Genomic DNA, 27,132 nt, shown 5'->3' with positions numbered 1-27,132 from the left:
TTTCTGGCACTCTTATCTTCCTTTCTTATATCTGAAGACTCTTCTTTTGCTTTCTTATCAAATCTGAAATTATATTGTTTATTACTTTTTGTAATCTTTCTAACTCTCTAGAATAAAAACTCCCCAAGGGCAGGACTTGGTCTTGCTTACTACTCTATCCACATTTCCTAGCACATAGTAAGACACTAGAAATCTTTAGCACAAATTTAGGGTGGCAGGGCGAGACTCCATCTCAAACAAACAAACAAAAAAGAGTTAGAGTACTGCTTTGGCAGTACAGGAGGGATCCTCACATGGGAAGAGTCACTTGAGTTAGATCTCAAGTGAGATCTAACTTGAGTTACGTCAGCCACTCCCCTAGTCCTCCAGGGTACCCCACACCTGGCAGGGCTCCTGTTCCACACTCAGGTCCTACAATCCTCAGGGGTTCTGCCACCATCGGGCAGCCTATGGGGCAGGAGGGTGAAGCACATGGGCTTAAGTTCCAGTCCTGGCTGACAGTTAACTCATGGGGTGACTTTGGGCAAACTACCTAAATCCTTTGTATCTGTTTCCTCCTCTCTATGATGGAGATGTGGAGGAATAGATGCACTGTAAACTATGAGGGTTATTCTAGATAAAAGGCCTATAGGTGCAGCCATAAAGGAATGGAAGAGAAGGCATGTAAAGGGAACTGTAAATATTGGAGAAAGACCACTACACAGGGTTCATGTGAGGAAGTGTTCAGAGTATTTCACCTGCTCAAGATGTCCCTCAAATATTTCTTGTCTCAGTTCTACCAGACCAGTAAGATACAGGCTCAAATGTCACTTCCTTCACAAATCCTTTCCTTTCTCTCAAATTCCACACCACTTTCCATATACCACAGTTTCTTACGGTAATTTACTTTCTATATCATATTTTAGGGTTATTTGATTGCTATGAATGTACCATTTCCCTTACAAGCCTTTATATTGCTTGTAGTCCAAAGAGCAAAAATAAATCAAAACATAGAAAGGTAAGTAATTATTTCTTAGATTTGGTGGTGGTGGTGGTGGAAGTGAGATATGTATTCAGGTTTTAAATGATCATTAGAAAATCAAAGAAGGAGGTGAGGACCTATTTAAAAATTTTGTATTAGATGAAGAAACTATGGATGAAAATCTTCTCCTTTTGGAGAGCAGACCTTTTCACTCAATATTCTCCTCCTCCTCCTCCTCCTTATTCTTCCCCCTTCTTCCTCCTCTTCCTCTTCTTCCTCTTCCTCATCTTCCTCCTCCTTCTTCCTCCTCTTTCTCTTCTTCCTCTTCTTCTTCTTCCTCCTCCTCCTCCTTCTCCTTCTTTTTAAGATGGGGGTCTCACTCTGTCAGCCAGGCTGGAGTGCAATGGTGCAAACATGGCTCACTGCAGTCCTGACCTCTTGGGCTCAAGCAATCCTCTAGCCTCAGCCTCCCAAGAAGCTGGAACTACAGGAGTGGGCCACCACACTTAGTTAAGTTTTAAGAAGAAATTTGTAGAGACAGGGTCTAACTATGTTGCCCAAGGTGGGGTCAAAATCCTAGGCACAAGCAACCCTCCCACCTCGGCCTTCCAAAGTGCTGTGATTGCAGGTGTAAGCCGCTGCACCTGGCCTGACTCAGTATGTTTAGGTTTTTCTTCCTTATCCCAAATTTTTAATTATTTATTTTTAATCACTTATTAAAATCTTTATTATAATCTTCTTGCATGCATTCATTCCTTTACATATTTTAAAATTAGAAGTACAGGCCTTATAGGAATTAACTATCATATAGATTCACACTGACAAATTTATTGTAAAAACGCTACACTGAGTTGGAGCATTTTAAATATTTTATATCTAGAATATTCCTTTAAGACTTAGCATGTAATTTTAATACAGTGAATAGACATAACAATTCCATCCTTTAGTTTTCCTCATAAATTTGCCCACTAAGCCCTCTAAAGAACTTTCAGTTATTAATAGTCGAAGCATAAAATTATCCCTTTGTTTTAAACGCTTCTGTGTATATTTTACTTCTTTTTACAGCTCAAAGATTATTCATTACCGCAAACTACAAGAGCTCACTTAAGGAGGGGACTAATACTAGCAAGAACTAGAATACACTGATGTCAAAAATGCCAGTTCTTCCAAAATGCACATTTAGCATGGAATAGACACTAAAGATAAGATTTAGTCGTAAATTAAATCATCTGAAAGGAGAATCTATACAACAAACTAATATTCTTTTAAAATAAACCAACTATTTTTACACAAAACAAAGCAAAATATAATGAAGTAAAGTGATTTAGATGCAATAACTGCTTTAAAATATTTCATATATACCAGTCAGAAATTAACTATGGTCTCACCATACATGTCATTATTTTGGAGTCTTGCCACTTGTCACTTTCCATTTATAACTTAACAGAATAATTTTTATGCAATATTCACAGTTTTAACGATTACAGCCCAAAATGGAATAAGATGACAGAAAGTAGCCTTCATAAAATCATTTACTAGTAATTCTGATTTTCCTAATGACACCCCTTTAGCAATCCATATTTTTGAAAATGCACGTATGTATTTTTTCAAGCAACATCTTTGTAATACAAAAAGAAAAATGTTAAACATTTTAAAGAATAGCGATTTTCAAACTGCAAGGTAATCCCATCACAATTACAAAAGACCTACAGAGGTATCCTGGACTATTTTTACTCCTCCCCTCCTATGTTTTGATATTTTGGAAAGTTATTTTTTTCTTTCCTTTTTCCTCCCTTCATAGACACTCCCCTTAGGCACTAGTGCATCAACAATCCTCCCACGTTCAAAGTCAGCTACATCTATTGCTCTTTTTCATTGTAGAAAAATTCATGCCTTAATCGTATTTATTCATGCATAGGTCATCCTGAATTCAACAAATGGAGAAGCCAATGGCAAAGCACACTCTTGAACATGACTTAAAAAACGTTCTTGTAGAACATGTAACTAACATGCTCACACTGCTTCCAAAATACTTGATTTATCATGAAGGCCTCTAATCTGGAAGTTGTGTGTTATAAATATTATAACCACATTTGGTAAAAATTATAATAATGCTCTTGATTCTTGGTAGTAGACTGCTGAATTTTCTTTTCTGTTTTCCTTTTTTCTTTTTTGAGACAGGGTCTCACTCTGTCACTCAGGCTGGAGTGCAGTGACGCGATCACAGCTCACTGCAGCCTCAACCTCCTGGGCTCAAAAAATCTTCCTACCTCAGCCTCCCAAGCAGCCAGGACATCAGGAATCACTGCCATATCCTGCTAATTTCCATATTTTTTGTAGAGATGGGGTTTTTCCATGTTGCCCAAGCTGGTCTTGAACTCCTGGACTCAAATGATCCATCTACCTTGGTCTTTGAAAGTGCTGGGATTATAGGTGTGTGAGCCACTGTGCTCACCTTTCTTTCTTTTTCTTTCTTTTCTTTTCTTTTTTTTAACTAAGTGTTAAATGTTCATATTCACAAGTGAGAATTAACTCAGAGGATCTATTATAACCCTGTTATCATCATTAGATTTTGGCAAATGCAGCTCCCTTTTGTTTCCTCTATAAAATAGCATCTCCAAATTTTTAAATTATCCACTTCTATCAAATGAAGCTAAATTATTGTATTCAACTTTTTGAAAAGTTCCCAATTCCAATAAACAGCAAAATAGATGGGTTGGGTTGAACCTGAAACTCTTTTGAACAGACACTGAACTACAGCTAAAACATACTATGCCACTGGCCTTTTTGTCTATGCTAAATATAGCTCAAATCTATAATTTGTTGCTATTCATATATATCTGACCCAAACTAGCAGACATTAATAGGAAGATTAAAGTAAGAACTAAAATAAACTTAAGAAAGATTTATGAGGTGAAGATAATTATTTTTAATAGGCTCATAACTCATCATGACTAAAACATGGAAACACTTACTCACACATCTTATGTCCAAGTTAAAAAAGACACCTGCCAACTCAAGATGAACCAAGCTCAATTAGTTTCAAGCAATCAAGGAAAAGGCCATTGTTCCTATGACTTAATAAAGGAGAATAAATACTTTCTTTTTTTTTTTTTGAGGCGGAGTCTCGCTCTGTCGACCGGACTGGAGTGCAGTGGCCTGATCTCAGCTCACTGCAAGCTCCGCCTCCCGGGTTGACGCCATTCTCCTGCCTCAGCCTCCTGAGTAGCTGGGACAACAGGCGCACACCACTGCGCTCAGCTAGTGTTTCTTATAAAATTGTTTTGTGAAGATGGGGTCTCACCATGTTGCCCAGATTGGTCTTGAAATCCTGGAGTTAAGCAATCCTGTGTCCCCCATTACCCTAGCCTCCCAAAGAGCTGGGATTAAAGATGTGAGCCACCATGCCTGGCCATTTCCCCATTTTTAAGTAAGGTAACCTCCCATTTTTCAAAAAAGCCTGTGTACATCATTTTCATTCACTAAATTATACTTTCTCAATGATGTAATTTTAGGGTAAATATTTAGCCTTCATTTTTAAATTTTCCTTATATTGGAAGTGACTAATGAGACCATGATATCTGTGTTTCCCCAAGCTTGGGTCTAGTAGTTAATGCACCGCAGAACCCTTAAATGTACTAGCAAAGTTTACTATTGAACACAGGTTTTCTAAATTCTATTTTTGTAAATAGAAGAGTCATTTTTGCAAGTTATTACTCAGTAATTCCATTCTAAAATTTGTGTTTGCCTGAAATGTAGCACTTAAATGTGATACAATGAATGGCCTAACCTTTGTTTTTTTTTTTTTTTAATATTTTTATTTATTTATTTATTTATTTATTTTTTATTATTATCCTTTAAGTTCTAGGGTACATGTGCATAACGTGCAGGTTTGTTACATATGTATACTTGTGCCATGTTGTTGTGCTGCACCCATCAACTCGTCAGCACCCATCAACTCGTCATTTACATCAGGTATAACTCCCAATGCAATCCCTCCCCCCTCCCCTTTATTTGTTAAGTGGAGACAACAGCACCCACTCCATCTACTTCATGATTCTGTACAGACAATAAAATAAACTGTGCACATTTCAGTGTTTTGGAGACTATGGAGAATCTTATAAATGTAAGAAATTGCTATGGTGCATAGTGAACTTCTGCCAACTGGTTAACAGACCCAAATAAATCAAGGTAGAATGTCCTATGTCAAAGATTGTCATGATTCAGCAGTTAGGAACCAGCATCAACTTTCAGATGGCCTCAGTGTGGAACTCCAGTATGTATGCATGTAATACATTTGTGACAGAACAAATGCCAGGTGTTCTTTGTCCAAGTCTGATGTAAACTCCTGTCACCTGATTCAGACGCAGCGTCTCCAAGTCCACACCTAAAAATTTCTGGCAAGAGTGTATGCTTTCATATTATCCCTGAGTGAGAGCCTACACACAGCAAAACTGAATGGAAAAATTCCTTATTCTCAATAAAGGGACAGGAAGAAACACAGGAGATACTAAAAATTACAAAATGTGTGCTGCTCATTTCTCTATTAAAATATATCTTGTATCTTGAGACACTTGAAGTCAGCTTTATTTTCTCCACATGGGCCTTAACAATATCCCTTATCTGCAGATGTCACTGTTCTACTCCAAGGCTCAGTCTCCCATGGCCTTGTTCTCAATGTTGTCCTGAATTTAGGGAAGACCCCTTCAGCTCCTGAGTTCATGAATGAAACATCTCTGTGAAGGCCACAATTAATGAATTTTCTCCTAAACCTCAACAAGCCAGCACCTTCTGATTATTCTGAGTTGAGGTATTTTTGAAGGTTTAAGGGCCATTTTCTTATGGTTTGCATTTTTCTTTCTTATTAATTGCCTATTTCACAAAATGTAATGAACACTTCACCAGCCCCTTGAAAAGGCAAGACCAATCTCATGTTAATTCTGCCACCTGCATGTAGGTGCATATTTCACATGGAAGAGGGGGAAAAAACAATGGAAGTAGAAGCAAAAACTCAGTCTATCTAAAACCAAATTCATTTTTTTTTTTTGAGACGGAGTTTCACTCGTTACCCAGGCTGGAGTGCAATGGTGCAATCTCGGCTCACTGCAACCTCCACCTCCCAGGTTCAAGCGATTCTCCTGCCTCAGTCTTCCCAAGAAGCTGGGGTTATAGGCATGCGCCACCAAGACCGGCTAATTTTGTATTTTTAGTAGAGATGGGGTTTCTCTGTGTGGGTCAGGCTGGTCTTGAACTCCTGACCTCAGATGATCTGCCCACCTCGGCCTCCCAAAGTGCTGGGATTACAGGCAGGAGCCACCGCGCCCAGCCCAAATGCATTTTTTTTAAAACACAAACTTATTCTTATATTCTCGTTCTCTATTAAAGGCCGAGCCAGAATGACTGTCTTGGTCTCCTCTCCTATCCTCTTTTCTCCCCTGTTCCTTCTCTCTCTTTTCCTTCCTTTCTTCTCTCCCTCCTTCTTTACCTGTCATCTATCCATCCATCCAACAATTATTTATTGAGTACCCATTACATACTAAGCACCAATGCTAGGCTCTGAGGATATAGAAATAAAGAAGACCAAAGTACACAGGTATGATAATAGTGATTAGAGAAAGAGGGTGGTTTATATAGGGTAGTCAGGGAAGGCTTCTTTAATGAGGTAGCATTTGAGAAGAGATCTGAATGAAATGAGGGAATGAGTAGTTAGAAAATTGTGGAAATAATATTTCTCTGCTTTAGAGGTATGCCAAGTTTAAAATTTTTATTTACTTGTTGTGAAAGACAATATATACACCAAGATATGCACAAAACAAAACCATTTTTCTGCTCTTGGTTAACTCTTTCAAGAGAGCTCACTGCTCACCCCTCGGGTTTTCTGTTATTAAAAGAAAAACAATAACTGTGCCCGACAATTCAATTGAAATTTATATTTTATGCAGTATATCTTACTGTTTTGCAGTAGAAAGATCTCCCAAGAATCTTTTGGAACAGGAAGTCTTGCTGGAATGATTTTTAATATTAATATTAAATTATTAATATTTATTATTTATATTAATATATGCTATTAATTAATATATTACTATTAAATTAAAATATTAATGTTTTAAAATCAGATTATGTCACTCTCTCCAGTCAGAACCCACCAATGGCTTCCCATAACCTGCAGAATAAAATTACTATGACCTTTGAGGCCCTATGTGACCTGATCATCTCTCTCTCCAAACTTGTTTCTTTCCGCTCACCACTTTTTTTATTCCATTAGTATTCTGGTCCTCATATTCAGTTATTCTAGCCTCAGGACCTTTATATTTATCTTTCACTCTGTAAAATTCAGCTCTTTAGAGAAACTAGCTACACTTTAAGTGATCAACAGTCACATGTAGCTTGTGGATACTACATTAATGCAGATACAGAATATTTCCACCATCACATAAAGATCTATTTGAACTAGGATAGGTAGTTTATAGAAAAAAGGAGAAAAAAATGGCTCTTAAGTCTTCTTCCCGAGCAACTGCATGAAAGGCAATGCCATTTTCTAGGAGGTAGGAAAAACAGGGGAAACTGCAAGTTTGGAAGGAAAATACATTTCAATTTTGCAGCAAGAGAAATGTTGAGAAGTTTGGAAGAAAAATAAGTTCAATTTTTTACCAGGAGAAATGCTGAGTAGGTAGAGCTCAGGAAAAAGTTGGAGCTAGAGATACAAATTTGAAACACATAACTAAATAGATAGTATTTTTTAAGTCATAGAATTAGATCTGGTTGCAAATGGTACAACCCCTTTGGAAGGCCTTTTGACAGTGACTATCAAAATTACAGTCATTTATACTTTGACTCACTTCAGGAAATTTATCCAACATATATGAAATAATATATGTACAAGGTTATTCATTGCAGCATTGCTCATAATAACAAAGGACTGAAAACACCATGTATGAGTAACTGGCTAAATAGATTACAGTACATCCACATACTGGAATAGAGATGTAAACAGAATAAGGAAGCTCTCCATATACCAAATTGAAAAGATTTCTAGGATAACTGTTAAATGAGAAGAGCAAAATTAAGGAGGCAGAACAGTGTTTATAGGATGTTACCTTTGGGGCAAGAAAGGGAATAATAAGAAAAAACATTTGGATTTGCTTGTATGTGTGTAAAAACTACTAGAAGAATACACAAGGAGCTAATAGTAGTGGTTATGGTTAGGAAGCAGTGTGGAAAGGAGTGAAATGTGGTAAATGGTACAGGAGTAGAAGGAAGATTTTCCCATGTATATCTTTTTGTTATTTTGATTTTTGGACCATATTAATGTTATCTAGCTAAAACAATTCTACTAAAAATTTATAAAGGAAAAAGTAATCAGCTACATTAAATGTTGCTGAAGGGATCAATAACATAAAGACTAAAATTAAGCACTGGACTTGGTAAGATGTGAGTGACTTTAATCGCAGTGGTTTCAAAGGACAGAGATAGAAAAGCCTGTTTGGAGTAGACTGAAGGAACTAGAGATGAGGAGGATAGACAACTTTTTCAGTACGGGGACAGAGAAACAGGGAAGTAGATGAAGGCATTTGTGGAGTCTAGAAGGGTTTTTTTTTTTTTTTTTTTTTTAAGATGGGCTATATTATATTTGTAAGCTAACTGAAGTGGTCAGGTACAGAATAAGACACTGACGCAAGAAGCAGAGAGATAAAATCAGGATCAAAGCCCTGAGTAGACCACAGAGATGGATCTTATACACAAATTGATGTATGAGTCCTTAGATAAAAGTAGGGACAGTTCATTTGTTAAAACAAAATGTAAGGTAGAATATGAAGTTACAAATCACGTTGCCTTTCCCTCAACGAATACATACATACATACACTAACTTAACTGGCTTTCCACCACACATTATTTAATATCATAATTGTTACAATGGTCCGTAAGACCCTTTACGTCCCAGGCCGTGCCCACGTTCCCTGACTTGTATAACATCACTGTCCCCTTGCTCACTCCTTTCCAGTTAAATGGCCTTTTTTCAATTCTTTAAACATGACAAGTTATTACTTGCTTCAAGGACTTCATACATGTTGCCTGGAATTTTTCTCCCCTACTGTTGTCTCATTATCTCTTAAAGGATCTAGTATCATTGTATTTATAGTACCCTGTTCTTTTCCTCCGATTCATTTATCATGATTTTTATGTATATTATTTGTGGGTTCACTTTGTAGTATCTCCAGAAAGTTATCAACAGTGTCTATCATATCCAGTGTCTATTATTTCCATTGCCTGGCACACTGAGTATTCAATAAATATATATATTTTTAAATTGCAGTAGAAAACACCTAACATTAAATTTACTAATTTAACCATTGTTAAGCATACAGTTCATTACTCAATAAATATTTTTTGAATTTGAATAAGTGGAATGAGCAATCCAACCAGCTGCCCCAAAGCTAGAAACTTCTGAATCATCCCTGACTCTTACTCTTTTTTCCTCCCTCAGACCCTATTCTTTAGCCTTGTCTCTTCTAACTAAACAATTTTGTTTACTCTTTCTTCCATCTTCACTGCATTGCTCAACAGCTCAGAACCTCATGATTTCTGGCCTTGGATATTATAAAAGTTACCTATCTATATCCTTATCTTCATTTTCTTCACTTTCTATCACATACTGTCTTCTGACATACTGAAATCTGACCATGTGTTTTTCCTTTATCAAACAGTATCCAGTGGTATACAAAGTTGATCCTGGAAACCAACTGAGTGAGCTCCAGTTCTGTTTTACAAGTGTGGACCCAAGATCTATCAAAGGAAGTCACTGGGGCCCCAGATTAAAATGCCAAAAGTATCAGTAAACAGCAGAAGCTGAAAACAGGGAAGGCAATAGAAATAACGCAAAGAAGATAGGAATGTTAAGACAAACTGCTCTGGAAGTGCTATGCATTATTATAGGAGGGCTCTGTTGCTCAGGGTATTCTCTCCTTCTGCAGTTACGATGATGATGATGATGATGATGATGATGACAGAATTTACATACAGTAAAACACATCCATTCAGTGTGCAGTTCTGCAAGTTCTGACAAATGCATACACTTGTATAACCTTCACCACACTGGATATAGCACTATTCTTTTACTTCTCAAAACTCCTCTGTATACCTCCCTACCCCTGGGCAACCAGTAGTTGTCTGTACCTATAATTCTACCTTTTCTGGAATGGCATGTAAGTAGAATCATACCAAATGTAGCCTTCTGAATAATGCATTTGAGATTCATCCATATAGTTTTCAAATACATAGCTGCATCAGCTATTGCAGCCCTGCCTGCAGCATTCTTTCTTTCCTTCCTTCTCCCCTCCCCTTCCTTCTTTCTTTCTTTTCCTTTCTTCTTTTCCTTTCTTTCTCTCTCTTTCTCTCTTTCTTTCTTTCTTTCCTTCTTTTTCTCTTTCTGTTTTTGCTAGGGTCTTGCTGTCAGCCAGACCACAGTGCAGTGGTGCAATCATAGCTTTCTGTAACTTCTAACTCCTGGGCTCAAGCGATCCTCCCACCTTAACCTCCTGGGTAGCTCGGACCACAGGCACCATGCCCGCCATGCCCAGCTAATTTACTACCTTTGAATAGTACCATTCAGTACCTGGTTTCAATAGAATGCTACTATTCCTACTGTCTACACAATAAAGTCCAAATTTCTTAGCAATCATATATAAAATATTCACAACTTGATTCCATTTTTATGTCCAGGTACTCCAGTCACCTATTGCACCCACAATCACACTAGTAGTGCTCATAGTCTCTTGAACTGGGCATTTTCATATTTCAATGCATTTGCCCACCTGTTCCTGTTGAAATGCCCTTCCCCTTTTTTCCTTGCTTATGTAGTGAACTCTAATTATCCTTTCATCACTCAGATCAGTTGTCATCTCTGCTGCCCCACTCACTACACACACACACACACTCACACACACACATTCTCTCTCTCTCGCTCGCTTTCTCTTCCTATTCCTAACCTCTAATGAGGAGTCCATTCAGAAGAAGAGGTAGCAGAGATGTAAGTGATGCTCATTATGCTCATTAATGCTCTTATGGCACTCTAGCTTATCTCTACTATAGCCCTAATTATAATATACCATACTTTTTGTTTATGCGCCTACCATATTGGGTAGTTTTTGAGCTTGTTAAAGACAAAGGCTTTGTCTTAGTCACGTCCCTCCCAACTCCCAGTTTGTAGGACAGTCCCTTACACAAAGTAAGGGCTATATAAATATTGAAAGCATGAAGTAGCACATGAGGTCAGGCACATCCCAGATGTCTTTGCGTTGTATTTTTTTTTTTTTTTTTTTTTTGAGATGGAGTCTCACTCTGTCACCCAGGCTGGAGTGCAGTAGCACAATTTTGGCTCACTGCAACTTCTGCCTCCCATGTTCAAGTGATTCTCCTGCCTCAGCCTCCCTAGTAGCTGGGATTACAGGCATGAACCACCACGCTCAGCTAAGTTTTCGTATTTGTAGTGGAGACAGGATTTCACCATGTTGGCCAGGCTGGTCTCGAACTCCTGAGCTCAAGTGATCTGCCTGCCTTGGCCTTCCAAGGAGCTGGAGTTACAGGCATGAGTCACCATGCCCGGCATTAATACATCTTAAGTGTTTAGTGGACACTGCCTCATCACCTATCCCCAATCCCAAACCTGAAAGCCACATGGAACACTTATTTCATGATGAGGAAAACATATAGTGGTAAATTTTTTTCTGCTTCATTCATTTTTGAATTAGTTTATTTCTCACTTAAACAAAATCAGTTAACATTATCATTAATAAACATTTCTTAGGAATATATTTCCCCTCGTCTTGGAAAATTCTAAAGTAAGTAATCTCATTTTAGTAAGATAAATAATTTATTTTTAATTGACGTTCAAAGCAGTGTTAAGAGTAGTAATGAGCACTACCGAACTGGTGTAGCATTCCACCTGACTCGTGTTACTAACCCACTGCCAAATGAGATTAACTCTTGAAGAGATTTCAGATTCTACTTTACAGCACTTTAACATCTCACACCCTTTAAAAAAACCTTATGAGAACATTCACACGAGTGTATTTTTTTATAATAAAAATACTTAGGTTACTAATGATATATGATAGAAAGTTTACTCATGACACAAAGAAAATGTTTTGAACTACATAATATGTGTATGTATACTTAACTTTTTAAAAAGCATTTGGCAAGCCATATATTGTTCATTTATCTTTGCCTTCTTCTTGACATTTTAGGAATTAGGGTAACACTACTTGGATGCCTCCTTCAGAATAAGTAAAAGCTTAATTTCAAATTCAGATAAAAATAACATTTCTTTTGAAAAATATCTTTTGGAAATGTCTATTAATATCTTTTTATTGCTAATGTTTATCAAAGCGAAGGCTGTTGCTCATGGAAATAATGAAATAAACATATGTTTGAGTTCATATTTTTGAAATTAAAAAGAATACTAGCAATCACTTTGGTTATATGTACTCTGAAGTCTCAAGCTTCAAATATAATTAACATAGAACTGGTAATGGTTTGCATGTGATATATTAAATTGTATTAAGTAAATATCTTGGAGTAATTTTTTCTTTCCAAAAAATTAGAGGAGCTCTATTAGAAACACTATTGGGGGTAGGAGAGAGCAAATACATAATTTTTATACTAAGATATTTCTAGTCAATTATAAATTTGTGAGAATAGCATGGGTTGCAATGAGGATCACATCTGCTGTATAAGGTAAAGTTTTGCTATGTAAAATTAAAAGTATTAGCAAGTTTTAAAGAAATATATAATAAGAATAACACATGATCAAATTTTTTCACATCTGTGTGAAAATCATAAGTGCACATTACATATATATTTAGTTCATTAAAGTCAAGCCAAATGACAACCTCTACTTAATAACTGAAACTGTGAATACATTAAAGAATAAATTGTTTTTCAATTAAAATTAAAAAGAAAACTGTTATTTATGCTAATCAATTAGATGAACCTTTTCTGTTTTGCTTCCTTGTGAAGATTTACTAGAAGAAGTTATATGTGAATGGTCTTCACAAAAAACTAAAAACCAAAAAACACCCACCTAGCTACAGTATAATCTAAAAAGGTATTTAAGAAGAGTTACACAGAAAAACACTAAACAATTTCATTTCAATAACATGTGGTGGTGGTGGAAAAATAGCTTCAGTGTTTTTATCCAAATGATTACATCACTCTATTAATCTCTAAGAATTTGGAAATTATGATGTAAATGCAGATAAACAATTATGAGGTAAATGCAAGTAAAAAATTATCTTGAATTCACGAGGCATTTTAGGTATAAGAATGGTCCCAAACTGGAATTTAGCACTAGAAACATATTTTACTATAAAATAATACTACAAAACCTACCAGTTAAAGTCATATACTTTATAAGTTTACATTCCCAAAGAATTATTTATTTACTCACAATGTATTTTCAATTATTGGCTTTGCTTTTCAATAAGATCATTATTAGAGAGGTTTATCCAGCTTTAAAAGTCTTCCTTCTGCAGCACTCTGCTGAATGCTGATTATTGGAAGTTTAAAAAAAAAAATAAGCTTCCTGGGCCATAAACTTAAAACCTAGTGAAACAGTCTCGCTATATGCAAGTTTGCGAAGAGGATGCTAACACACCTTTAATGATAATAGTGCTAATGGAGCCAATATATAGTATATATATTAATCCTTAGATTACAACTCTTAATCTAGGTATTGAAGCGTTTACATGTCCCACAGTAGTCTGACTCTCTGTACATAAGCTAGTTAAAATATCTATTAACAATAAAAGTATGTCCTAAACTCTTGCTTAAATGTCATGGATACAGACAGTAAAAGGAATATTAAGGTATTTTACAATATCCAGTTGCTCCATTAACTCAATTGTGCTATGATTGTTTTTGAGACTCTTCTCCAAGTTCAAACATGAAAGGCTTGCTCTTCAAGCCTTTCAAGTTGGGACTTATATCAAAAAACAGTGCCAAGCAAAAAGTTTAAGTAAAACATAAAGCCTTCATAGAAATGATTATGGGAGTTCAAGTTGACTGTAGTATCTTCTTTGTCAACATGTCAAGTAGTAAGACTAAAACTTTTCATTGAATTTACAGTTTATATTCTGTTATAATTTCTTCTTGAGACATAGATTACTTGAAATATATATTAATTTTAAATATACAGACTTTTTTTTTTTTTTTTTTTTTTAAGATGGTGTCTCACTCTGTCACCCAGGCTGGAGTGCAATAGCGTGATCTCAGTTCACTGCAACCTCCGCCTCCCGGTTCATGGGATTCTCCTGCCTCAGCCTCCCAAGTAGCTGGGATTACAGGTGCACGCCTCCACGCCCAGCTAATTTTTGTATTTTTAGTAGAGATGGGGTTTCACCATATTGGCCAGGCTGGTCTCAGACTCCTGATCTCGTGACATACCCTCCTCGGCCTCCCAAAGTGCTGGAATTACAGGCGTGAGCTGCCGCACCCAGCCCAGGCTCCTTATAGTTACTGTTTTGTTATTGACTTCTAGATTAATTTTACTATAGGCAGAGAACATAAATTAAACCCTCTGAAATTTGTTGAAAACATGCTATAGTTTGACTTCCTCTCTTCCTTATTTGGATGCCCCTTATTTCTTTCTCTTGCCTGATTTTCCTGACCAGGACTTCAAATACTGCGTGAGAGAGAGGAAGTCACACTATCCCTCTATGCAGATGACATAATCCAATATCTAGAGAACACCCCAGTCTTGGCCCAAAAGTTTCTTTAGCTAATAAATAACTTCAGCTAAATCTCAGGATAGAAAATCAATGTGCAAAAATCACTAGTATTCCTACACATCAAAAACAGTCAAGCTGACAGCGAAATCAGGAACGAACTCCCATTCACAATCACCACAAAAAGAATAAAATACCTAGGAATAAGCTAACTAGGGAAGTGAAAGATCTCTACAAGGAGAACTACAAAACACTGCTCAAAGAAATCAGAGATGATACAAATGGAAAAATATTCTACGCTCATGGGTTGGAAGAACCAATATTGTTAAAATGGCCATATTGCCCAAAGCAATTTATAGATAAAATGCTATTCCTGTCAAACTACCAATGACATTCTTCACAGAACTAGAAAAAACTATTTTAAAATTCATACAGGGCTGAGCATGGTGGCTCATGCCTGTAATCCCAGCACTTTGAGAGGCCAAAGTGGGCAGATCACGAGGTCAGGAGATCGAGACCCAGTCTCTACCAAAAATACAAAAATTAGCTGGGCGTGGTAGCATGTGCCTGTAGTCCCAGCTACTCAGGAAGCTGAAGCAGAAGAATCACTTGAACCCAGAGGCAGAGGTTGCAGTGAGCTGAAATTGTGCCACGGCACTCCAGCCTGGGCGACAGAATGAGATTCCATTTCAAAAAATAAAAATATGGAATCAAAAAAGAGCCTAGCCTGAATAACCAAGGCAATCCTAAGCAAAAAGAACAAAGCTAGAGGCATCACGCTACCCAACTTCAAACTATACTACAGGGCTACAGTAACCAAAACAGCATGGTACTGGTACAAAAATAGACACAAAATAAGTACAAAAACAAGTACAAAAATAGACCAACAGAACAAAAATAGAGGACCCAGAAATGAGGCCACATCCTTATCTGATCTTTGACAAAGCTGACAAAAAGAAGCAATGGAGAAAGGATTCCCTATTCAATAAATGATGCTGTGATAACTGGCTAGCCATATGCAGAAAATGGAAACTAGATCCCTTCTTTATACCACATAAAAAATTAACTCAAGATAGATTAAAGACTTAAATGTAAAACCCAAAACTATAAAAGCCCTGGAAAAGAATCTAGACAACACCATTCAGGACATAAGCATGGGCCAAGATTTCAAGATGAAGACACCAAAAGTAATTGCAACAAAAGCAAACACTGACAAATGGGATTTAATTAAACTGAAGAGCTTCTGCATAGCAAAAGAAACTATCAACAGAGTAAACAGACAACCTACAGAATGGGAGAAAATTTTTGCAAACTATACATCTGACAAAGGTCTAATATCTAGCATCCATAAGAAATTTAAACAAATTTACAAAAACAAACAAACAAACACAAATTTACAAAAACAAACAAACTTTATGCACAGTTTCTGTGCATAAAGGGAGTCATAATAGTCTCTGAATGTTTTTCCTATTTCTGTGGGGTTGATGGTAATGTCTCCTCTGTCATTTCTGATATTTATTTGAATCTTCTCTTTTTTCTTTATTAGCCTAATGAGCAGTCTGTCAATCTTATGTATTTTTTTCAAAAAACCAACTTTTTGGGTTCATTGATCTTTATGTACTGTTTTTCAAGCCTCAATTTCATAGACTTCAGCTCTGATTTTGGTTGTTATCTTCTGCTAGCTTTGTGTTGGTTTGTTCTTGATTCCCTAGTTCCGCTAGGTGTGGTATAAGGTTGTTAATTTGAGATCTTTCTAACTTTTTAATATGGGCACTTGGTGTTATAAGCTTTCCTCTTAATACTGTTTTAGCTGTGTCCCAGAGATTCTGGTTTGTTGTATTTTTGTTTTCTTTTCTTTTTTTTTTTTTGAGATGGAGTCTCGCTCTGTCGCCCAGGCTGGAGTGCAGTGGCCGGATCTCAGCTCACTGCAAGCTCCGCCTCCTGGGTTGACGCCATTCTCCTGCCTCAGCCTCCCGAGTAGCTGGGACTACAGGCGCCCGCCACCTCGCCCAGCTAGTTTTTTGTATTTTTTTAGTAGAGACGGGGTTTCACCATGTTAGCCAGGATGGTCTCGATCTCCCGACCTCGTGATCCGCCCGTCTCGGCCTCCCAAGTATTTTTGTTTTCATTTGTTTCAAAGAATTTCTTGATTTCTGCCTTATTTGTTTACCCAAACGTCATTCAGGAGCAGGTTAATTTCCAACATGGTTTTGAGAAATGGTCTTAGTATTGATTTCTGTTTTTATTGTGCTGTTGTCTGAAGGTACGGTTAGTATGATTTCAGTTATACTGAATTTGTTGAGAATTGTGTTATGACTGAGCATGTGGTTGATTTTGGAGTATGTGTCACATGCAGATGAAAATAATGTATATTCTGTTGTTGGTCAGAGTGTTCTGTAGATGTCTGTTAGGTCCATTCAGTCAAGTGTCATGTTTAGGTTCTGAGTATCTTTATCAGTTTTCTGCCTGGATGATACTGTCAGTGGGGTGTTGAAGGCTCCAATTATTATTGTGTAGTTATCTAAGTCTCTTTATAGGTCCCTAAGAACGTGTTTTATGAATCTGGGTGCTCCAGTGTTGGGTGTATATTATTTAGAATAGCTAAGTCTTCTAATTGAATTGAACCCCTTACCATTATGTAATGCCCTTCTTTGTGTTTTTTGATCTTTGTTGGCTTAAAATCTGTTGTGTCTAGCATTAGAAATAGCAACCCGTCCTCTTTTTTGTTTTCCGTTTGCTTGGCAGATATTTCTCTATCCCTTTACTTTCAGCCTATGGGTGTCAATGCATGTGAGATGGGTCTCTTAAAGACAGCATACAGTTGAGTCTTCTTTATCCAACCTACTATTCTGTGCCTTTTAAGTGGGGCACACAATGGCAGATTTGATAATTTACATTCAAAGTTAATACTGTCATATGTGGATTTGATTCTATCATTGTGTTGTTAGCTAATTGTTATATAGACTTGATTGTGTAGATGCTTTATAGTGTCCATGGTTGATATGGTTTGACTCTGTGCCTCCACCCAAATCTTATGTCAAATTGTAATTCCCAGTGTTGGAGGAGAGGCCTGGTGGGATGTGATTGGATTATGAGGTGGATTTCCCCCTTACTGTTCTTATGATACTGAGTGAGTTCTCATGAGATCTGGTTGTTTGAATGTGTGTAGCACTTCCCCCTTTTCTCTCTCTTCCTTCTGCCCCAATCATGTAAGACGTGCTGGCTTCCCCTTTGCTTTCTGCCATGATTTTAAGTGTCCCGAGGCCTCCCTAGCCTTGTCTCCTATACAGCCTGCAGAACTGTGAGTCAATTTAACCTCATTTTAAAATAAATTACCCCGTCTTGGGTAGTTCTTTATAGTAGTGTGAGAACAGACTAATACAATGGTCTATGTATTTAACTGTGTTTTTGTGGTGGCCAATAATTATCTTTGGTTTCTATGTTTAGCACTCCCTTAAGGACCTCCTGTAAGGCAGGTCTGTGGTAACAAATTCCCTTAGCATTTGCTTTTCTGAAAAGAAATTTATTTATTCTTATCGTATGAAGTTTAGTTTGGCTGGATATGAAAATTCTTGGTTGGAATTTCTTTTCTTTATGAATGTTGAATATAGGCTCCCAACCTCTTCTGGCTTGTAGGGTTTCTGTTGAAAGGTCTGTGGTTAGCCTGGTGGAGTTCCTGTTATAGGTGACCTGCCCTTTCTCTCTAACTGCCTTTAATATTTTTTCTTTCACTTGGATCTGGGAGAATCTGATGACCACATGACTTAGGGATGGTCATCTTATATAGAATCTCACAGGGGTTCTCTGAATTTCCTCCATTTGAACGTTGACCTCTCTAGCAAGGATGGGGAAATTTTCATGGACAATATCCTTGAATATGTTTTCCAAGTTGCTTGCTCTCTCTCCCTCTGTTTCAGGGATACCAATGAGTAGTCGGTTTGGTTTCTTTATGTAATCTCATATTTCTTAGGGGTTTTGCTAGTTCATTCTTTTTTTTTTTTCTTTATTTTTGTCTGACTGAGCTGTTTAGAAGAATTGGTCTCCAAGCTCTGAGAGTCTTTCCTCAGCTTGGTCTATTCTGCTGTTAATACTTCCGATTGTATTATGAAATCCTTGTAGTGAGTTTTTCAGCTCTATCAGATAAATTTGGCTCTTTCCTAAAATGACTATTTCATTTTTCAGCTCTTGTATCATTTTATTGGATTCCTTGGATCACATTTCAACTTTCTCCTGAATCTTGATGATCTCTATGGCTATCCAGATTCTGAATTCTGTGTGTGTCATTTTAGCCATTTCAGTCTGGTGAAGAATCATTGCTAGGGAACCAGTGTGATTGTTTTGAGGTAAGAAGACACTAGGTTTTTGAGTTGCCAGAGTTCTTGCACTGGCTCTTTCTCATCTGTGTCGGCTGATGTTCCTTTAATCTTCGAAGCTGCTGTCCTTTGGATGCAATTTTTTACTTTTACATTATTTGATGTCATTGAAGGTTTGACTATGGTATACGTTGTGTTCAAATGACTGGCTTTGTTTCTGGATAATTTCAAGGGGCCAAGGCGCTCTCAGCATTTGTGGCCTGCACGCTTTAACTCTGAGGGCCTGGTACCAGACCCACAGCTTTGTTATCTGGGACCTCAAGGTTAAGCACCTGCTGTGCTCAAGGGGCTGAGATATTCTCAGTCTTGCTGGCAAATCACTCTGATGTGGGGTGCTGGCAAAAGCATTTCATCAGGGTGGTAGCAGTGGGGTTCATGCCCATGGGCAGTGGGGACTGTGCATGTGCACTTGCACCAGTGGCGGCAATGAGGTGTGGTATACATACACCAGCAGGGATAGGGCAGCAGTGCCTACATGCTGGCGGGGGCAGGGTGGCAGGGTCTGTGTGCATATGCTTACACCAGCAATGGCGGGGTGGCAGGGTGCACATATGTGTCCACTGGAGGGGGAATGGTAGGGTCAGGGTGGTAGTCACAAGGTCCGTGCACAAGCCCATCAGTGACAACAGGGTGGTGAGGTCTGTGTGCACATGCCATCAAAGTGCTGTGGGGGAGGCGGTGGGTGGGTATGCATCAGCAGGGACCTGTCTGCTGAAGCTCCCCAATAGTTATAGAGTATCCTTTCTTTAAAGCACCAGTCTTACAATTATAAGACCTTTCTTCCTCTCATTTCAAAACAGCATTTTAAAAAAATCTTAACCCAAACCATCCAATCCATACTGTACTGTAAACTTACGGGCTCACAAACATAAATGCAGTGTTGCAGTAAAATCGATTTTCTTGGATATTATTTTTAAATCATCAAAAATAGCCAAAAATGTCTTTTCTTAATTTAAATTAAATGGCATGGGGAGAAAAGAGCAAGTATTAATATATGTTTTACTATGAATAAAATCCTACCTTAGGAGAAGTAGAGAGATCTTTTCCTGCAGAAACTGTGTTTTCATTTACTCCTCCTGTTTTTGGTGAGAGGACTGGTGGAGCCGGGGCCTTTCTTTTCACTCGCCTTTCAGTTTCCAGTTCTTGAATAGGATTTACCAAATTATTTGGAGACGGAGTTGATTTAGGTTCATAAAAAGGGTTTGATCTAAGTGAAAGAAGAATTATTGTTAGATGTCTCTCAAAAAATAGTTCATTTACAAGTAAAATAATAAAACGTGCACTGAAAACTAAAATTTCTTTTTTTAATAAAACCCAAACCAGTGATAACCCAGAATTTGGAAATAATGACTGTTAATCTTTTGGTCCATTTCTATTCAGATTTTTTTAAAATTTGGCTTTAAAAAGTACTTAAAAATATTTAATACAAGGTCACGTTCAGCTCAAACTACTATATATAGAAACTTAGAAAAACGTTAAATATTAAAAATAATAAATCCTGTATATTTTCTATACCCAAGGAAAAGGAAGATGTAAAAATTTTGATTTGATTTCTTTTTTATGCTCGAGCTCTGTTACATTTTCTTGTATTTCATCTTTTCTTCTATGTTAAATTCTCCCCTCATTATGGAACGTGTTTTAGTGGTTCATTCAGCAAGGTTCTGCTTATAGTAAATTCTCCTAGGCTTTGAAAATGTCTTTATTTCAGCCTTACATTTAAGTGATAGTTTAGCTGGGTAGAGAATTCTAGTTGTCAGTTATTCTATCTCAGGGTTTTGAAGATATTAATCCACTGTCAGCCTAACATTGCTCCTTTGTAAGTCATCTTTTCTATGTAGTTGTTAAGATCTTCTCTTTATTTCTGGTTTGAGCAATTTTGACACCTATGACATGTCTAGGTGTGGATTTCTTTTGATTTAGTCTGTTTCAGACTTTTTGTATTTCCTGAGTCTGAAGAGTCATGTGTTTTATTGGTTCTGAAAAATTATCTGCCTTTATCTCTTTGATAGCCACTTCTGTATTTTCTCTATTCTCTTTGAAATATCTTATATCTATGTTGAACAACTACTTGTCAGGTTTTCTAGCCTTTCCATTTTTATAAATCTTTATTCTTCTGCTGCTATATTCTAGACAACTCTCTCACATCTCTGATCCAGTTCATTTTTTCTTCATGTCTAATATTCAATTCTCCAGGAATTTTTAATTTTAATAAGTGTATTTCTTCATATATCTGTGTGTATGGTACCTCAGTTACAAAGATTTGAGGTACTAATCATTTAAACATACTTATTTTATAGTCTCTATCTGACAAATCTAGTATTTGAAGTTCTTGCATGTATAATCCTACTATTTCTTTTGTCTCCTGACTCTTCCTCTTAGTAAACTGTTTCCTTGTGTGTTTTATAATTCTATATTGTGAGTTCAGAGTTTCATCTGAGGAATTCCTGTGTAGTCTAAGCTAAGAGTGCCTCTCTTCAGAGTGTTTAACACTTGCATTTGCCAAGTACTTTAGGACTAAGAAAATTAGTATCTCCACACACTTGTAATTCACCTCTGAGACAACAGTGTGCTGGCACCACTACTGGTTAGGCACCAAATCAGAATAAGGACAAGAAGCCTCTGCTTACGAAAGTTTTGAATGGTCCTTTTCCCTTCTAAATCAGAGATCCCTAACTTAAATTCAATTCCTTATTTTTCAAGAATGAACAGGAAATGTTTCCATTTAGGTAAAATGTGCAAAATAGTCAAATTCACAGAAACAAAAAGTAGATTAGTGGTAGCCAGAGAATGAAGGAAGTGGGGAATTGGGACTAAATGCTAATAGGTATAGGTATGAGGTTGCTTTTTGTGGTAATGAAAACATCCTGGTATTAGATAGTGGTAATGGTATAACAATACAGTGAACATACTAAAATTCACTGACATGTACATTTTAAACTGTATAATTTCATGTTATGTGAAGCACATATCAATTTTTTTAAGTGCTATAAAAAATGAACAGGAATAGTGGCTGCACAGAGATAGTACTGTGCAAACACTTATCCCTTTCTCTACAATGACAAGTTACATACTTGCTGATTAATATATTTTAAATATAAATAAATATAAGCAAAGAAAAAATATTTACAGAATTGGGACTATTTTTACATTCTGTTGATCACCTATGATTTGAACAATCTATTTCAGAACTTTATGCATCACTCTAAGAGACAATTATTTTTATCTCGGTATTGTATATTTGAGTAATAAATTAGTTATATCATTAACTGATTGTTGAAAATTCACTGGTTATATTAAGGAGAAAATTGGACAGAATAATTTTAAATGACATTATTTATTGTTTAGAAAACAATTCATCAAGAAAAATGAATTATAGAGAGAAAAACCAAAGTTGGTTCAGGATTAATTTAAACATACTGGAAAAATAATACAAAATGAAGCTAAGGAATAGTCTCTTCCTCTCACCTTGATATCTATGTTTCTTTGGAAAACCAAATTCCAAGTTATTAAAATGGGCATGTAGCTTCCCTGAATAAAATTCAATGAAAGGTTTCATTGGGAAACTGACACAAAACCATACCAGAAATGACTGCATGCTAGGCCTCAAAAGTCACTTCATAAAAGTTCTGAAAAAATAATATTGGTTTATTGGTTTTCATTTTTACTATATAAACTAGAAGAGTTGAATTATCCCCAAAATATAAGTAACTGAGAAACCCATGCAGTTGTTAAGTGTAAAGGACACGTCCTAAAAGGCAAGGAAGGATGAATACTTTCTCTTTGTGCTTATGGATATGCTGGGACACTAAAGGTAATTCCACACATCAAAGGATTCTGTACTATTTATTTGTGATAGTTTAATGTCACAGAGTATACAGGAAGAATTTGGTAATAGAAGATGAGTCATATAAGTTTTTTGCTTGATGAAAGGTCATAAGTTTATTATTGAAGTAAGAACGAGTTTTGGAAGATTTCTGCTACTGACATTGAACCTATAAATTTTTGCAGAGAAAAGATGATAAATACCAAACAAGTAATTAATACAAATAGAGTTCTTCCTGGACTTGCACATTAGCTTATGTGCAATCTTTAGAACTTGTGTGTATATTTCTACAAAATAAAGAAGCTAGAGTATTTACAGACTCCCTCTGGTAACCCCAGATGATTGAGCAAGTTAGAACGCTCTTTATTCATGAGAAACTTGTAAAGACTGTGACTTTCATGTGGAAAAAGAATGGCCAAAAGGAAACACCCAGTGATTTTGATTTTAGTTTTTATTAAGGCATTTAAAAAGTTTAAGCAAACATTAGATGTCTCTTTAATTTGTTAATAAGAGAGCAGGTGTGAGTGTGTTGTGTAATACTCACGTATTTTGGAATACCTGAATGCCTGTACTTAAAGTTTGCATTTACATTCAAATATTCTAGGTGTGTGGCTATTACTCAGCACCTACACCACCCATGAGAAATTTTATTTCAATCACATGTTAGCTATTTCAAAGCAAACAAATATAATAACTTTACCAAGTGTTGGGCCAACTTTTCAACCCCCCATATAGTTATTAATTAGTAATAAGATGTCAACCTGGGTTTGGGTTTAGAATCAGATGATTATTATGGTGTAATTCTGAGACTTTTAGAGATTAGAACTTTTTTAGGTTTTATCAAAACCCAGCCATACCCAGGAAGCATGTAGCACATGTTATAAAATGTGGAAAAGATGAGAAACACAACTCCAGAGCAATAGAAAACAAGTCAGTTTTCTCACTCTTTCAAATAAAGTCTCAAAATCTTTTTTTTTTTTTGAGATGGAGTCTTGCTCTGTAGTCCCAGGCTGGAGTGCGGTGACATGATCTGGGCTCACTGCAACCTCTGCCTCCCAGATTCAAGGGATTCTCCCACCTCAGCCTCCTGAGTAGCTGGGATTACAGACACCTGCCACTATGCCTGGCTAATTTTGTATTTTCAGTAGAGAGGGGGTCTCATCATGTTGGTCAGGCTGGTCTCGATCTCCTGACCTCAGGTGATCCACCTGTCTTGGCCTCCCAAAGTGCTGGGATATTACAGGTGTGAGTCACCACACCCGTCTAGTCTCAAAATATTTGAAGTTAGTTATTACAGTTCCCTTAAATCATCTCTTTTTAAAATCAAACGGTCCCTGTACTCTCAATCATTGTTTATTTGATGTGGTTTCTGAACACTTTAATGACTTTTTCTCTACTTTGTTAACATTCTGAATCACCAATGCCCCTTATAAAATACAACAACTAGTAGACAAATAGTGCTCAAAATAAGAGCTAACCAATGCACAGTAGAGAGATAATATCTCTCCCTTTGCACAAAGCAATTACCCCAAACTTTCATGATTCAAAGGAGCCTTATTATTATTCCCCTCTCAACCCATATATACAGTATTTTGAAATATTTTCCTTTCAAGCTGCATTTTTAAAGAAATAACTATTTTTCCCAAGTTCTAAATAATGTTAATACACAAAAGCTTATGTATTTCCAAGGAAAGCAAAGACTCATATAGCTTCACAAGTGATCATATAATTATTATTAATATTTATCATATAATTATATTACTTATTATTAAATATTTTAAAGATCTCTCCAGTCACACACCAATTATTTACATCAAATAGACCTAAAGGCCCAAGAATTCCAAGCTGGAAATCACTCATGTGATATAATATTTCTGTTATTAAAGTTAAAGATTGCTGTTCTTTTTAAAACAGCTTTATTTAGGTATAAACAATAAACAATAAACGGCTTACACTTGAAAATAAAATTTAATCAGTATTTTTTATGCATGTATGCAAGTGTGAAACCATCAGCACAAATCAAGATAACAAACATTTCCAGTCCCTCCAAAAGTCTCCTGGGTGCCCCTTTTTAATCTCTTCCTTGCTCCAGTTCTGATTGTAAACAACTACTGATCTGCTTTTTCTCACTATAGATTGTTTGCATGTTCTAGAGTTTAAAATAAATGGTATCACACAGTATACTATTTTCTGGTTTGTCTTCTTTCACTCAGCGCAATGATCTTGCAATTTACCAACAGTTTGTTCCTCTTTATTACTGAGTAGTACTGCATTGTATGGATATGCCACAATTTGTTTATCCATTTGCCTGCTGACAGATATTTGAACTGTTCCCAATTTGTTATTATAATCAATAAAGATGTTAAAATATTTACGAAGAAGTCTTTGTGGACATACAAATTCTAGTCACCTCAGTACTCCCAAGTCTCAACTCTGTCTCCTTAATTCAGGGTGATTACTGGGATCTGTCTGTGTTTTTCTCTCTGAACTGCATTTAGAAACTCTCTCCCACAAATAACGTTACATAATTGCAGGGCTCATCTTCTTTGTTTCTGTTCTCTCAGGGATCACTATCCTGTGCTGTTTGTGTCCAATGTCTGAATCTTATTGTTTCATAAACTCTTACTCCAGTTTTCAGTTGTTTAAAATGCTAAATCCAGTCTGTGTTATCCCATCATGGCTGGAAGTGGAGGTTTTGCTGCTGCTTTTAAAACACACTTAGGGTCATGGTCTGTAGCCATATGGGCTGTGAACTGTATAACTCCAGATTACAATATGAACACATCCCCTTTGTATCCCCACTCCAGATTTGGGCAAATGGCAGCCCTAATTACACGGTGTATTCATACTGAGCTTGTGATAATCCCTAATTTAGAAATATTATTATTTCATTGTTTGATATCTATACAAGTCTTCTTATCAAATCAATACCACAAATGATTATTTTGTTCTCCTCCCCAACAGACCTGTAACACAACTGAAGTTTAATATCTACAGAGTTTGATGGAAAAAACAAACAAACAAAAAACAAACCTAAATACCGTTTATAATAGTTTCTGTGAGAAGACACAATTGGAATTCCAACCAGAGATTCTAGGAATATATCTTCCTCACTAGTTAGTTTAGGGCATACACACATCTACCTGGAAGAGGGTGGGAGAATAAGGTTTAAGACTATAAACATTCAGATAGTGGATGAGTCAGATACTGACTTATAAAGTGTACATTAATGATTTGTACCCATCTAAAGGTACATTACAAAAGAATCTCTTTAGTTAACATAGAGACTAACTTGTGAGTCAAAATGAAATGTACTTACTCATCCAACTCTTCTTCTTCAGTTTTAGAACTATCAGCATAGAGGTACTTGCTCATGTCCACAGGTCTTATATTTTTTCTTTTTGTAGATTGGGGAGGAGAATCCTTTATGGTCACAAATGCTTCTGGCTCATCGAATGGGTTCAAATACTGTGGAGTCTGCACCTCTTTAAAGGGATTATAGCTGTTATTATAAAAAGAGTCTTCTGTTCTTCTAGGTGAAGCTGTTTCAGTGATCGGTTCTATGAAATAAAAGCAGATGAATTAAATCACATTAATACCATATGATATTTTCTAATATTGTTTAGTATTCTCAAAAATATGACTATTAAATTAATAAGCTCTATGGGGCTGAGAAAGTGCAAAGCAATAATGAAACAATAATATACTTTAGAGGAGTTAAGTATTCTTAATGTTCAGAAGATGTGATATCTAAAACCTCTGTCAATTTCTCCAGGAATAGTACTCCCAAAAATGGCATTTTTGGATCTTTACTGTTTCTTGAGATCCTCTGCAGTATCTAATAGTATTAACATTATGATATGCCAATTTTGAAAATGTTTTCTTAGATGTGCAAAATTATATTATTTCATTATAGTCTACCAGCTTGCCATTACAAACTGATACATAACAAATTTCTGTTTTTAAAAGAACATGAAATGGGCTGGTTGTGGTGTCGTGTACCTGTAGTCCCAGTTCCTAGGGAGGTTGCAGTGGAAGGATGGCTGGAACCCAAGAGTTCAAGGCTGCAGTGAGCGATGATTGTACCACTGCACTCCAGCCTGGGTGACAGAGCATGACCTCAATTCAAAAATAAAATTTAATGCTGGGCACAGTGGCTTGCACCTATAATCCCAACACTTTGGGAGGCCAAGGTGGATAGATCACTTGAGGTCAAGGAGTTCGAGACCAGCCTGGCCAACATGGTGAAACCC

At 36.5% G+C, this 27,132-nt stretch overlaps 1 protein-coding gene across 2 annotated transcripts in view; it reads right to left on the bottom strand.

Annotated features, from left to right (window-relative positions):
• EHBP1 (EH domain binding protein 1) overlaps window positions 1-27,132 on the bottom strand; it is a 317,715-nt gene that overhangs the window by 142,780 nt on the left and 147,803 nt on the right. For both annotated transcript variants that reach the window (XM_011956827.1, XM_011956828.1), the window contains 2 exons: window positions 26,199-26,439; window positions 20,077-20,263 (listed from right to left, as the gene is read on the bottom strand). In XM_011956827.1, the coding sequence (XP_011812217.1) occupies window positions 20,077-20,263; window positions 26,199-26,439 (428 nt within the window). The remainder of the gene's footprint in view (window positions 1-20,076; window positions 20,264-26,198; window positions 26,440-27,132) is intronic.

This window comes from Colobus angolensis, unplaced genomic scaffold (genome assembly GCF_000951035.1).
Source record: "Colobus angolensis palliatus isolate OR3802 unplaced genomic scaffold, Cang.pa_1.0 Scaffold425, whole genome shotgun sequence".
Classification (NCBI taxonomy): Eukaryota; Metazoa; Chordata; class Mammalia; order Primates; family Cercopithecidae; genus Colobus; species Colobus angolensis.
This window is presented reverse-complemented; position numbering and strand designations above follow the sequence as displayed.